At 55.7% G+C, this 14,060-nt stretch overlaps 1 protein-coding gene across 1 annotated transcript; it reads left to right on the top strand.

Annotated features, from left to right (window-relative positions):
• The first annotated feature begins 726 nt into the window (after positions 1-726).
• Positions 727-12,606, top strand: Bcan (brevican). The gene is made up of 13 exons (XM_004629926.1): positions 727-811; positions 1,230-1,604; positions 2,482-2,656; positions 2,907-3,034; positions 3,462-3,755; positions 5,126-5,347; positions 5,875-6,486; positions 9,762-9,869; positions 10,341-10,499; positions 10,909-10,991; positions 11,548-11,692; positions 11,915-12,105; positions 12,490-12,606. The coding sequence occupies exons 1-13, from the start codon at positions 727-729 to the stop codon at positions 12,604-12,606; spliced, it is 2,694 nt and encodes an 897-aa protein (XP_004629983.1).
• Positions 12,607-14,060: the final 1,454 nt, after the last annotated feature.

The following is a 14,060-nucleotide window of genomic DNA, read 5'->3' as shown; positions in this document are numbered from 1 at the left end:
TCTCTCTCTGTCTCTCTCTCTTCCTCTTTCCTTCTTTCACATAGGGTCTCATTAAATCAATAAGCTGTCCAGGCTGGGCTTGAACTTGCAATCTTCTTGCCTCAGCCTCCCAGAGTGTTGGGATTATAAGTTTGTGCCACCATGCTTAGCTTTCTAATTGTACCCAATACAATGTAAATGATATGTAAATAGTTGTTATACTGTTTAGGGAATAATAACTGAAAAGTCTGTACATGTCCAGTATAGACATAATTGTTCTCTGAATACTTTAATCTGCAGGTGGTTGAATGTAGGAATGTGGAACCCACTGATATTGTGTCCTACTATATAATAGCACCCACCATTCTTGCTCTAAGCATTTACTGACCTCCTACTGTGTGCCTCCTGTTGTGCCTTTGTAAGGGTTTTGGCTGATACAAGGCACTGGCAAAGCACATAACCTCATCCCAACTTGTGGAGTTGTGTCCATGGTAGTTGGTAGCCCTTTTCCACCCTGGCTACCTAAGGACCCTGAGGAAGAAAGAAAGCACAGGCTCAGAGAGGGTAAGAACTTGCTTAGGTCACACAGTGAGTTGACAGGATGTGGGGTTTCAGCTTTGAGGAGGAATATTTTGACGGAAACAGGGATCAGAAACCATCCATGTGTGGGCTGAACCCATGAGATGTGGTGGGCAGAAGGAAGTCGTGGCTGAAGTCCAGCCTGGTCTCTCCTCCCCAGGCTGCAACATGGCCCCACTGCTCCTAGCTCTGATGGTAGCCCTGGCCCTGACCCAGGTTCTCGAAGCTGACCTCTTGGATTTGGACAGCTCGGGTAAGCAACACCATATAGTGTCAGGTGTCCTGGGTGTCTCCCCTGACGTTCTTCCCGAGGGTATCCTTGGGGGCAGGCCAGACAAGGAGAAGGGGCAGCCGCAGGCTGTGCTAGAGGGAGTAGGCTGGGGGGCAGGGCAAGGCAGGGTGCATGGGGCGGAGCACGAGGCCAGCATGGGGCTGAGGAGAGGAGACACCCGGAGGACGTTCACCCCTCTTGGGTGACTGTGAGGACAGGCTAGAGGACCAGGGATGGGCCTGAGAATATCAGGGAGGGGCCTGAGAGGCTGTGGTGGGGGTCAGGAGGCCCTGGCTAGGCTGGAAGACTCCGGTCCTGGGAGCCTTGAAGCCACACAGCGGCGCAGCAGGGGAGTGCGAATGTAGCAGTCCCTCGTCCCCGCGTCCCCACCTACCCACAGAGGACCGCGCTTTCCGCGTGCGCATCGCCGGGGCCCACGCCGCACCGCTTCAGGGCGTGCTGGGCGGCGCTCTCACCATCCCGTGCCACGTCCATGCCCTGCGGCCGCGGGGCCGAGCCGCACCAGGCTCCCCGCGGGTCAAGTGGACTTTCTTGGCCGGCGGTCGCGAGACCGAGGTGCTGGTGGCACGCGGGCTGCGCGTCAAGGTGAGCGAGGCCTACCGGTTCCGCGTGGCGCTGCCTGCCTACCCGGCCTCGCTCACGGATGTCTCCCTGGTGCTGAGCGAGCTGCGACCCAACGACTCGGGCATCTACCGCTGCGAGGTCCAGCACGGCATTGACGACAGCAGCGACGCTGTGGAGGTCAAGGTCAAGGGTGAGTGAGGGAGAGAGGTCTTGAAGGAGAGGGCATTCCTGTCCTGGGAGCCCTAGGGCTCAATGGGGAAGCAGATGCAGCTGGACAAGTTGAAAAGGAAGTGAGGGGGCTGGTGAGATGGCTCAGTGGTCTAAAGCACCTACTTAGAACAAGCTTAGCAAACACAGGGACCACGGTTCAATCCCCCAGCACCACATGCCAGCCAGCCCCGCCCCCTGGTGGGCTGAGCTGGCCACACACACACACACACACACACACAAATAAATAAAATTTTAAAAAAAAAGAAAGAAAGAAAAGGAAGTGAGGAATGTTTGCCTGGAATTCCAGCTAACCAGGGCTGAGGCAGGAGGATCCCAAATTCAGCTGGGCAACTTAGATCTTGTCTCAAAATAAAACTTTAAAAAGAGGGCTGGTGAGATGGTTCAGTGGTCTAAAGCACCTACTTAGAACAAGCTTGGCAGAGCACAGGGACTGTGGTTCAATCCCCAGCACCACATGCCAGCCAGCCCCGCCCCCTGGTGGGCTGAGCTGGCCACACACACACACACACACACACACACACACACACATAAATGAATAAAATTTTAAAAAAAAACTTTAAAAAGAGGTTGAGAATCTAACTCATGGACACACACCTGAGACCTTCAATCTTCTGAAAGAACAAACACAAAGCAACAACAAAAAACCCACATGCAGCCCCCACATACCCACATACCAGGTAAAAGCAATCTTACCTACATTCTAGTTGAAGTCCCTCATGCTGTAGAGTGACCTCAGTGACCCTCAGTCCTTTACCCTTTGGTTCAGAGGTGTGACGGGCGGGAAGGGGATATCCGTGCGCTGGTGGTCACACACTCAGGAGTCATCTCTGCCCTAGGGGTTGTTTTTCTCTACCGCGAGGGCTCTGCCCGCTATGCTTTCTCCTTTGCTGTGGCCCGGGAAGCCTGCGCCCGTATAGGCGCTCGCATTGCCACACCTGAACAGCTCTACGCCGCCTACCTCGGGGGGTATGAGCAGTGCGATGCCGGCTGGCTGTCCGACCAGACTGTGAGGTAGGCCGGCCACGGACCAGGGGCTCCTGGGATCTCTGAAGTAGCTAGGTCCTCTGCTCGGCGCAGGATGCCTGCTGGGTCAGGGTGGATCCCTGGGCTCCCATTTCTGGCAAGGAAGGAGTCTGAGGCTGGGTGAAACCCTACCTGGGAGATGACAGCCAGGCTGACAAGAGCAGTATGAGTGCCTAGGGCCAACAAGGGATGGCTCACTGGGGACAATACTGGTACTGTCTTTGTCCTCCCTTCCCAGGTATCCCATCCAGACCCCACGAGAGGCCTGTTATGGAGACATGGATGGCTTCCCTGGGGTCCGGAACTATGGAGTGGTGGACCCAGATGACCTCTATGATGTGTACTGTTATGCTGAAGACCTAAATGGTGATTGGGAACAAGGGGTTGCCAGCAGACAAACACCTTCTCTAGTGTTCCATGGTCCTCCTGGCCTCCACTGGAGCTCACTGTCTCTCACCAGTTTATGGGAGGAAGCAGGGCTAAGGAGACAGCCAGCATCCCTCTCTTCAAACACTGTCATAGAGGCAAATTCATGACCAAAGCTTCAGACAAGTGGCAAGATGCCAAGCTTGAGTTTTCTCTCTCCTGCTACCTGCTGTTCAGACTGTGCATGACTCTGCAGAATGGGGACATTGGGCCACATTCTTCTGAACGCTGATATTTACCCTGAGGGTCTGTGCAGCTTTTGATCCTGTAAGGCAGGGTCACTGACTAGTGTCATAGGTGAGGAGCCTGAGACCCAGGTGGGAGGGGCTACTGCCTACCTGGTGACAGCCTCCTTTTCCCTACCCAGGAGAGCTGTTCCTAGGTGCTCCTCCAGACAAGCTGACATTGGAGGAGGCCCGGGAATACTGCCGTGATCGCGGTGCAGAGATTGCCACCACAGGCCAACTGTATGCAGCCTGGGATGGTGGACTGGACCGATGCAGCCCAGGCTGGCTGGCCGATGGCAGTGTGCGTTACCCCATCATCACACCTAGCCAGCGCTGTGGTGGGGGCCTGCCTGGAGTCAAGACGCTCTTCCTCTTCCCCAACCAGACGGGCTTCCCCAACAAGCACAGCCGCTTCAATGTCTACTGCTTCCGAGGTGAGCCCCTCCCTGCAGAACTGCAGATCCCAGCCCAGCTCTGATCAGGTGCTCTGGGATCCCTGCCATCTGCCTGAAGGTAGTGCCCGGCTTGTCATCCAGGACAACTCTAACTCTAGGCATGCCCCAAAGCTTGGTCTCAGCAAGGTGGGCTTGGGCAGTGGTCACCTCCCTGCATGTTCTTTCCAGCCTGCCCAGTAGCCCATGCTTGCGTCTTCACTGGGCTGCTGCAGAAGTGCCCATTGCCCATCCGTTTGCTGGCAGAGCAGCGGTGACTGACTTCCTCCAGATCCAGTGAGGGCCCCTCTCAAGTTCTAGTTAATCATAGGCCCTCAAGAGGGTTCTGGAACCTACATCAGATTTTAACCACCACATACTGATGGATAGACACAACTGTCCCACAGGGAGCAGAACCTCAAGGACAGGCTGTGGGCCAAGCACTTTCTCCTGGAAGAAGTGGAAGGGAAGGGAGCATGACTTTAGGGGGAGCAGGTGGAGGACCAGCACCAATTCCAAAGGGGCCAGCGTGTCTGGTATGGAACCAGGCTCACTGGAGCAGATGACCCAACAGAGACATGCTGTTCTGTCTCACCTGACTGAGCTCAGAGTGCTGTCAGAGTGCTCTCCTTAGCCCCATTCCACCTTTGATTCCTGGGCTTGCTGCAGAGGACAAGGTAATCTATCCTAACCTGGTATTTGGAAAGAGATGATCCCCCAGGAGGCAGCCCCTTCTTTGGGTCAACCCTGGGACCCTCAAGTACTGACTGTCACAAGTTCTTCCTGCACTTTGTCCTTTAGCTCTCCTATGGGGATGGTACCTGTACCCTTCATGCCAAGAAGCTTGGGGTCACTGGGGTCCCTGGCATCTTGACCCAAGCCCAGGTCTCCAAGGCACTGAGACCACTCCATCCATCCTTTAGCTTCTGTCCTTCCCTCAAGGGAACAGCTCTCACCTGAGCCTTTCCTGACCCCTCTGCAGCAGCACTTCCCATTACACTGTCTCTTAATTCTGTTTAATTGTTCTTTACACTAAATCATTATAAAATCTGCTTATTTGCTTATTATCTCTACCTGGAATATAAATTTTCTTAAAGACAGGAAGGTTCCTATTTAACTCTGCACTGTATCCTTAATGCTCAGAGAACGCACGACAGGAGACATAATAGGTCATTGGTTAACATTTGAGGAAGGGGTGACAAAGTTCTAGGGTGCTCCCCAGGTCTTACTGAGTGCTCCCTAGGGAAGCAGAGAGGGAACTGAGAAAATTCCAGGGTCTCCATCAGGCCAACCTGGAGGCTTCACATGCAGACCATGACCTGGGGGACCACCTACCTAATCAGCCTCCCACAGGAATTTCCCTCCTGCTGCAGACTCTGCCCATCCTTCTGCCAGCCCTGAGGCCTCCAACCCAACCTCTGATGGGCTAGATGCCATTGTCACAGTGACTGAGACCCTGGAAGAGCTGCAGCTGCCTCCAGAAGCTATGGAGAGTGAGTCCCGAGGAGCCATCTATTCCATCCCCATCATGGAAGATGGGGGAGGTGGAAGCTCCACTCCTGAGGATTCAGCAGAGGCCCCAAGGACACTCCTAGGTAACTCATAACCCTTACCCCAAGGAGGCCACTGGAGAGAAGCTGAAGCTGAAGGGGCAAAGCCAGGTGGATGCTGGGTTACTTGTTGGCATGATTCTGTCTTGTTTTTCTTGGTAGCTCAGTGGTGCTGGGCATCTCTCCTGTGCCTGCCCCAAGTTCACTTTTCTAGTAAAGTCCACTCCCAACTCTCTGAGTCTGATGATACTTGGGCTAAGAGGTTGCCTCCTGGCAAAGAGAGTTGTCTTGGCCCTTCTCTGCCTTGCCTACCCAAACTAGACTAGAGATAGACTAAGAGAGGGAGAGGCAACAGCATGTTCCCTAAGCTAAAGACAGCTGACAGTGCTGTTTTCTGAACAGGCCAGGTAGGTTACAGTCTTTACAGTGTGGAGCAAAGGCTGCTTCTTTCTAGGGTGGGCTTCTTCTCTCTGGAGATTCCCATCCAGTACCCCAGCTTTTCTCCTCTGGCCTCTCTTCCTGACCTCTGGAGGGTGCTGTCCCTGGTGCTGAACTCTTTGTGCTTTGCCCAGAGTTCAAAACTCCATCCGATGTACCACCCACGGGGTCCTTGGAAGAAGAAGACAAGGCATTGGAGGAAGAAGAATACAATGACGAAGACGAGACAGAGGAGGAGGAAGAGGAGGACGTAGAAGAGGAGGATGTGTGGGAGTGGCCAGAGGAACTCAGCAGCCCTGTCCCCACGGAAGAGTCAGAGGACTCATTCTCGCAGGCATCTTCAGTCATGCAGCCTGACACATCCTCACCTCCTCATGGAGAGTCAGAAGCTCCTAGTCCCCCAGGGGTCCGTGGGCCACTTACTGAAACTCTCCCCACTCCCAAAGAGGAGAGTCTATTGTCCTCGTCCCCTTTCACTCCAACTGGGGCAAGAGAGGAGGGAGAGGAAACTGGGGGCCCTGAACTCTCTGGGGTCCCTCAAGGAGAGAGTGAGGAAGCAGGGAGCTCTGAAGATGCTCCATCCCTGACTCGTGCCACACCAGCCCTTGAGGGTTCCAGGGACGTGGAGGCCCCGTTGGAAGAGAACTCTGGAAGAACTTCCCCAGCAGGGACTTCTGTGCAGGCCCCGCCCGTGCTGCCCACGGATGGTGCCAGCCGAGGTGGAGTGGCCGTGGCCCCCTCATCAGGTAACTCTGCCCAAGGCTCAGTCTTCCTGTCTGTGCTCCTCCTTCTTCCTGTACAGCTCTGGACCACCTGACCTGTAGTCCTTTACTCCACTGTAACCAGACTACTGTCCTCTGCCCTCACTCTTTCACTTGTCTCTGCTTCCGGGCCTCCAGGCTTGGATTCCCACTTATGACTTCATCCCAGCTCTCTGTTCCTCACTCTGCGACTCCAGCCCCACCCTTGACCACCTGTGACCTTTGTGGCCCATTGGCCCACAATGTCCTCATGCCTCTTCAGGGTGCCTCTTCAGGGTTACCACTGCTTTTTGGGGCCAGCCCATCTCCCCCCCAACCCTCTTCCCCCGTGTGCTGTCCCCTTCAGCTGCCTCCCACTGGCCTATCTCAGGGAAGCCTGGGAGTCTATCCCCGCCCCTTGACCCCTGGGGTCCAAGACACCCCTCACCCCACAGAGCCTTAAAGCACTACTTCTGTGAAGTATTTTTTTTTATTGTTTCATGGAAAACAAGCCTTGGAAATAAATGTCTATTAAACCGCTTTGTAACCAAACTCTGGCACCTCTGTCTCCTTCTCCCTCTCATTCCTTGGTCTGTGTCATGGGCAGATCTCTGTCATTTTTCTTTGGCTCCATGTCTCTCCTACTTTCTCTGTTTCCCTCTTCTTTTTTCTCCTTCAGCCTGCACCAATCCTAGCAGTCTAACAGTCCCTACTGACTCCAGCCTACCCCAGTGCTGTCCCTGCTCCCTCCTGACTACCAAGTTCCCACACAGGACTGTGCACACTGCTCCAGGGAGACGCCATTGCTCAGCCTGGGGAACACTACCTGAAGTGTAGTCCCGTGTTCCTGATGAGAAACCCACAGAGCTGTTACGGGGCAATGTGCTTCTTATACACTGATTCCTGACCACCACTACCCTTGCTGGCTGCTGTACAGAGTAGTGACTTGGGAAGTTTCTCAGAGTACAGTCATTTCCCTGGCATCTGGGCCTTAGCTCCTCATCCCAGCAAGGGGACAATGTCTAACTCTCGCCCACTATCCACACCTCTCCTCACTAATGACCACTCCAGGGAGAAAGGTTTCACTCTCCCCAGACCTGAAGGATCTCAGTCTGTAATGCTGGGGAAGATTTGAATGAAGGGTGAGAGAGGAGGAGGAGGAGGAGGAGGAGGAGGAGGAGTTAGGTTCTGGAGCCTAAGAGAAGGCTGCCTACTCACAGAAGGCTCTGAGTTCCAGTGGAGGCTCCTGGAGCCCCACAGAGATGACCCAGGAGAACTGGGGGTCCCCAGCTCACACCAACACTTACCCATTTCACCTGTGGCTCTTCACTAAGCTGGATTTGAAGTTAGTGTGGCAAAGGGTGAGGAAGGGACTGGTGGAAAAAGCTGTACCTTTGGAGGTCTCTGCAGGGTCTTAGTTACTCAGCATGGAGGGAGGAGCTAGTGGTTCCCTGGCCTGCAACTTTACCAGGGGAGAAGGAAAAGCCCAAAGAAAGGAAGGAATGCAGATAAGATTGTCCCTGAAGAAGAGTCCCTTCACCCTACTCTGCTCATCCTGGGGTCTGGTCCAGCCACCCACAGCCAGGGATGAGACTATAGCTTGGGCTCAGGGGAAACAATGAATTTGAGAGTCTTTATCCCCCAGGCTTAGAGGGCTGGACAGGAAGGAGAGTGGGGACAAGAGGAAGTAGGAGAATGTGAAGTAGGAGGGTTACGGCCCCAACCACTGCTGGGCCTAGTTCTTGGTGGGTTAAATGAAACATGGGGTGGGGCATTACCAGCTGGGAAGAAACTGTTGGCCAGGGGAGAAGACAACGTGAGTGGAAAACCTAATCCACTTTACTCAAGTGGAGAGGTCATCCAGGAGAAATTCTCTGAGTCAACTCCAGCTTCTCCGCACCCCTGTTCTTGGATCCCCACCAGGCAGTGGAACCTGCCTCCAGGCCAGTGTGAAGCACTGTGGGCCTTGGCCTTGGTTCCAGGGGAAGACGGTCCTGCCTGGGGGTGATTTTACCTCTCATTCTGACTGAGGGCCCTGACTGCACTGTGGCTCGTGGAACCATCTATCCCTGTATCAAAATAGAAGAATGGAAGTTGACAGCAACTCCACCACCCAGGCAGGGCCTCAGAGAAGCCACCTCCTCACAAAGGGTCCGGAGAAAGTCCACAGAAGGCAGGTAGCCTACCCAGCGGAGCCAAACACAGAGGACAGACTGCAGGCCCAGGGCAGGGCAGGACAGATTAGTCTCAGAGAATTGTCTGGAAGAGAGCAGAAGCAAGTGAGATGCAGTCCAATTAGAGAACCTGCCACAGGCCCCTAGTGGAGTGTGCAGAAGCCAGTTCACAAGGAAGAGTCTGTGAGATACAAAGCAACACGGGCCAGGCATGGTAGCACGCACTCATAATCCCAGCTGCTCATGAGGCTGATGAAGGAGGCTCACAAGTTCAAGGCCAGTCTGGGCAGGGTAGCCAGGCATGATGCAGCTCAGTGGCAGAGCACTTGCCTAGCATACACAATGCCCTGGGCTCAATATTTAGTGCAAAAAAGGAAAGAGAAAGCGGATGTTAGTGGGCAGTGAGTTGGGTGGTGTTGTATGAAGGCTACTCTGGGACAGTTGTGAGCGACAGAAGACAGGGCACTGAGCAAGGAACTCTGGCTGGTTTTTCCACTAACTTCTGTGCTGGCTGACTGTGTCCGTGGACAGGAGAGAGCTCATGGTTAGTGCTCACCTGGGTGCACCACATCAGGTACCAGGAGCAGGAAAGGAGCCACACTCACTGTTGCTATAGCAACTCTCTTCTCTCCTCCAATGCTCCCTGCCCACCTAGATTATGCAAGACTGAGCTGGACCTGGCATAAAAAACAATGAGGAGGCTGGGGATATAGCTTGGCAGTACTGTGTCTGCCTGGCAAGCCCAAGGTCATGAGTTCAACTTCCGGTACAAAAAAAAAGGGGGGGGGACCGAACTCCAGGCCTGCTCAGTGTCACACAGAGAAGCCAGCAGCCAGGGAGGAGTTTGGTTTCATGGCCGACAGCTTAGTGTCTTTGCCAGTGCCACCTCCCTTCCACTCTTGTTGGACTGTGCCCCCACTGGTGGCACTGACAGTGACCTGCGCAGGGCTGAGCCAATGATGGAGGGGGGAGGCCCAGAACTCAGGGCAGGACTGTGGCCAGTGGCAGGCTCTGAGGAGGACAGGGAGTGCTTCTGGGCTTTCCCTGGAGGGTGCAGGCTGCAGAGCTGGGGTCACTGTTCTCCCGCTCACTTCTCTCCTCCCTTAGGTGATTGCATCCCCAGCCCTTGCCACAATGGTGGGACGTGCTTGGAGGAGGAAGACGGGGTCCGCTGCCTGTGTTTGCCTGGCTATGGGGGAGACCTGTGCGATGTTGGTGAGTTGCTCAGAAGAGGCATTATTAAAGGACTTGGGGGGCGGGAGATCCGAAGCTTGGACCCTGCCTCACTGTACGTTATGGGTGGGAGGTAGGTACACAGGCATTGGTTTTGGATCTGTCATGAATGAAACCCTATCTTAGGCAGTTACCCAGTTTCCCTGAGCCATTTCCCTCATGTCCTGTCTGTCACAAGGAGCCAGAATGTCTCTTAGAGGAGGCAGTCAGTACACGTGGCCTTCCCTGCAGCGAAAGGAGGACACAGCCCTTCTCTAGACGAGGGTGTTGCAGCGGCCCAGACCCCCACTGTACCCGTCTGGTGCTCAGAGGAAGCATTGTATTGAGTCCCTCCAGCTCTCAACAGCCCCCCCCCCAAGTCCCATCCTCTGACCTTCAAGGCTGGCAGGAAGGCAGTACTTTCCCAAGAGGTCCGGGGGTCCTCCAGCCTGAGATCCCGCCCTTTGTATCCAGGACTCCGCTCCTGCAGCCCAGGCTGGGATACCTTCCAGGGCGCCTGCTACAGGCACTTCGCAGCTCGCCGCAGCTGGGAAGACGCGGAGAGCCAGTGCCGGAGGCTGGGCGCGCACCTGGCCAGCGTGCGCACGCCCGAGGAGCAGGCCTTCATCAACAGTGCGCCCCGGGACGACCCCGCCTCCACCGCCCACTCGCGCACCTTTCCCACCTCTCCTCCTCCCACGGGGCGCAGTGGGGTGGGGTGGCCTCAGCTGGGGGGGTAGGGTCCTCCCAGCCTTCCTGGGGCCCTCCCAGCCTTCCTGTGCCCCTTGTGGTTGGGAGGATCAGCTCTTTCCCGTCCCTTTCCTGCCCTGCCAGGGTTTCTCCTCTTTCCCACCCTGGCCTCCTCATGCAGAGGTTGGAGGGAGCGGCCTGAGATGCGGGAGGGCTGGGGACCTCGTGCCCGGGATGCGCGCGAGGCCCGGGTCCCAGCCCTGGCAGGATTCCGAGTTTCCGGCCGCGGGAACGACCGCCCCTACTGGCAGCAGCGCTCATTGCGTGCTTGTCCCTGCCCGCGGTTCTCCAGATCGCTACCGGGAGTACCAGTGGATCGGGCTCAATGACAGGACCATCGAGGGTGACTTCCTGTGGTCTGATGGCGTCCCTCTGGTGAGAGACCCTGCTCCCCACGATAGTGACCCCATCCTCTTTCCCAGGCCCTGTCTCTCTTCTCCAGGGGCCCCTCCTGCCTTCCTGTTCTCTCTCTCTCTCTCTCTCTCTCTCTCTCTCTCTCTCTCTCTCTCCATATATGTATTTGGTACAGGGTCTCACTGTACAGCTCAGACTCGTTGTGATCCTCTTGCGTTTAGCCTCTCCAGCGCTGGGATTACAAGCATGTGCCACCAAGCCTGGACTCGGTTGCCGGCTCAGTGCACCCCAGGGACGGGGCTGGCATAGCGTGCGGGATTGGGGATCGAACCCTAGTCCCTGAGCTTGCCAAAGCAGGCACTTCGTCTGCTGAGCTATCTCGCCAGCTCCTTTCCTCTTTTCTAAACCTCCTGCTCTCTGTCCCCCAAGCCTCAGCCCTCTCATTTCCCTTTCCTGATTGTCACCAACCCAGGACTCCCAGCCTTCCCTCTGTGAGGTCCCCCACAGCCCTTCCCACATCCTCTGAGCCCTTCCCGGGGGTTAGCTTTGGGATTCCTCACTACTTCCATCTCCCCAGCTGTACGAGAACTGGAACCCTGGGCAACCTGACAGCTATTTCCTGTCTGGAGAAAACTGTGTGGTCATGGTGTGGCACGACCAGGGACAGTGGAGCGACGTCCCCTGCAACTACCACCTGTCTTATACCTGCAAGATGGGGCTAGGTGAGGCACGGGGAGGAGGGGGCGGGGAGGACTCAGTGGGCCTCTCAGAATCCCCTGTGTCGTGTAATGCCATTGCCATTCCTTTCCTCCTCTTCCTCTTCCTCCTCCTCCTCCTCCTCCTCCTCCTCCTCTTCCTCATCCTTCTTCTCCTCCTCCTCCTCCAAATTTTGAGAGCTGTCATCACAGTGTCAAGTTCCCAGGCCCTCACTGTGTCCCCTGCAGTGTCCTGCGGGCCCCCGCCCGAGCTGCCGCTGGCTCAGGTGTTTGGCAGCCCGCGGCTGCGCTATGAAGTGGACACTGTGCTCCGTTACCGGTGCCGTGAGGGGCTGGTCCAACGCAACCTGCCACTGATCCGCTGCCAGGAGGACGGGAACTGGGAGGCTCCTCGCATCTCCTGTGTGCCCCGAAGGCCTGTGAGTGTGAGGAGGAGGCTGTGCTGGTCAGTGGCAGTGCCCTGGTGTGATCTGTGCCCCTCTAGGGAAGGAGGAGGAGATGGGAGGGGGATGGGTTCCTGGGAGTCCCCCGAAAGCTGGTGTCTGAGAACACACAGCCACATCCAGGCTCCTAAGGGCTGAGTCAGGGCAAGTGGGTGAATGAAGTCAGGAGTCGAGGACATTGGAGGGTGAGCTCTGGGAAAATGGGAAAGGAAAAGAGGCCAGCAAAGATGGTGAGTGTGAGGGTGCCAGGGAGATAGCTCAATGGAATAAGTGCTTGCCTGGCAAGCACAAGGTCCTGAGTTCAATCCCTGGTACCACACACACACACACAAAGAAAAAGATGGTGTATGTGTTCCCCAGGCCCGCACTCTACACCCAGAGAAGATCCCAGACCACCAGGAAAGACTACCGGGCCACTGGAAGGCACTGCTGATCCCTCCTTCTGGCCCTACTCCTGGCAAGGGAACAAGGCCATGAACACTGTGGTCCCCAGGACCACCCTCCACTCCCAGCATCCTTTGAACCCTGTACCTTGTGAACCACAGGAAGTGGTGGCCTGAGAGACAGAGCCAGCTGTGATGGTGCCTGACAGGGCTTCTGGGAGCCACTCAAGCCTGGCCCAGGCCCTTCCCTCAGGGTGACAGGTGAGCCCTCAGATGCCTCACCTACCCTCTTCCTACCAGCCATTGTCCCCAGTCTGTTTCTCTAGGAGACACTGTGCCCACCCATTCCTGATACTCAAAGGGAAAGGGTTTGCAGGATGGAATACCAGTAACACCAGCAGGAAATAAAGATGTGCTTGACCCAAACAAGTTCAGTGTGTGTGTGTGTGTGTGTGTGAGAGAGAGAGAGAGAGAGAGAGAGAGAGAGAGAGAGAGATGCCTGTAGCTGGGCATGGTGGAACACTCCTGTAATCGTGTAATTTCATAATTCTGAAGGCTGAGGCAGGAGAAGCACATGTTTGAGCCCAGCCGGGGGCAATGTATGGAAACCCTGTCTCAAAATAAAAAGAGCTGGGGATATAGTTCATTGTGAAGGACCTGGGTTCAATCCCCAGTACCACTGGAAGGGGCAGGAAGAGGGAAGACAGAGTGTGGAAGGGCAGGGTCTCTTAGAATAAACACTCTCTTCTAAAGATCAGAATCCCCTCAGATGTCAGGAGATAAAAATTCCCAGCACGGAGGAGCTGCCCAGTACATGGTCATGGAATAAAGGAACCAAGGAGCTGGGATGGTGGGAGGGGCAGGGTGTCAGGTAAGTTAGGATGTGATGGAGTGCCCAAAGCAGAGGAGTTCGATGTATTGGGTTCCAGAGGGGAAGGCAGAGAGCTGGGTGGGGGTGGGGAGAGCTTCTCTAGTGAAGGTGAAGGAAGGTACAAGTATTGGTACCCCAAGGCAGGCCAGGAGCAGGGGGCCGGGCTCCAGGATAACCTGAATCTCACGGTGTGGCCACCAGAGGGCGGTGTAGATGCAAGGCTTCGCTAGGGAGATTGCTGTGTGCGCGTGCGTGTGAGGACCCCGGGGGAATGCAGCCTACGGAGACCGCCAGAGGGCGCCGCGGCCTTTCTTTCTGACTCCCGGGGGTGGGAAGGAGGTAAGACTTCCGGCCAGGCTGTGCTGGCCAGGACGTGTGAGTCAGCGGAGACTGACGGTGAGGTCACTGAGGATGGAGAGAGAATGCTCCAATGTGTACGCATGAAGCCGCACAGTACAGAATTGTGCCTTCCATACAGTGCGTCACAGGGGTGTGGTCTGCCCTCCCGATGGATGGACGGACGGACAGACAAGAGGGTCATCTGGCTTGGCCATACAGTCGCTATCGCAACACATGTGCACATTGTCATAGGCCCTCCGCCCCCGCTTCTGTGTGTGCTCATTTCCGGGCAATCGTGTGTGTGTGTGTGTGTGTGTGTGTGTGTGTGTGTGTGTGTG

This window comes from Octodon degus, unplaced genomic scaffold (genome assembly GCF_000260255.1).
Source record: "Octodon degus isolate 3935 unplaced genomic scaffold, OctDeg1.0 scaffold00032, whole genome shotgun sequence".
NCBI lineage: Eukaryota > Metazoa > Chordata > Mammalia > Rodentia > Octodontidae > Octodon > Octodon degus.
This window is presented reverse-complemented; position numbering and strand designations above follow the sequence as displayed.

What these genes read in the sequence shown, in the direction of transcription:
- Bcan (XM_004629926.1), top strand. Translation starts at nt 727, where the DNA reads ATGGCCCCACTGCTCCTAGCTCTGATGGTAGCCCTGGCCCTGACCCAG. An exon ending in GGCCCCAAGGACACTCCTAG is followed by an intron (nt 5,348 to 5,874) that starts GTAACTCATAAC and finishes TGCTTTGCCCAG; the next exon opens with AGTTCAAAACTCCATCCGAT. An exon ending in CCTGTGTGCCCCGAAGGCCT is followed by an intron (nt 12,106 to 12,489) that starts GTGAGTGTGAGG and finishes TGTGTTCCCCAG; the next exon opens with GCCCGCACTCTACACCCAGA.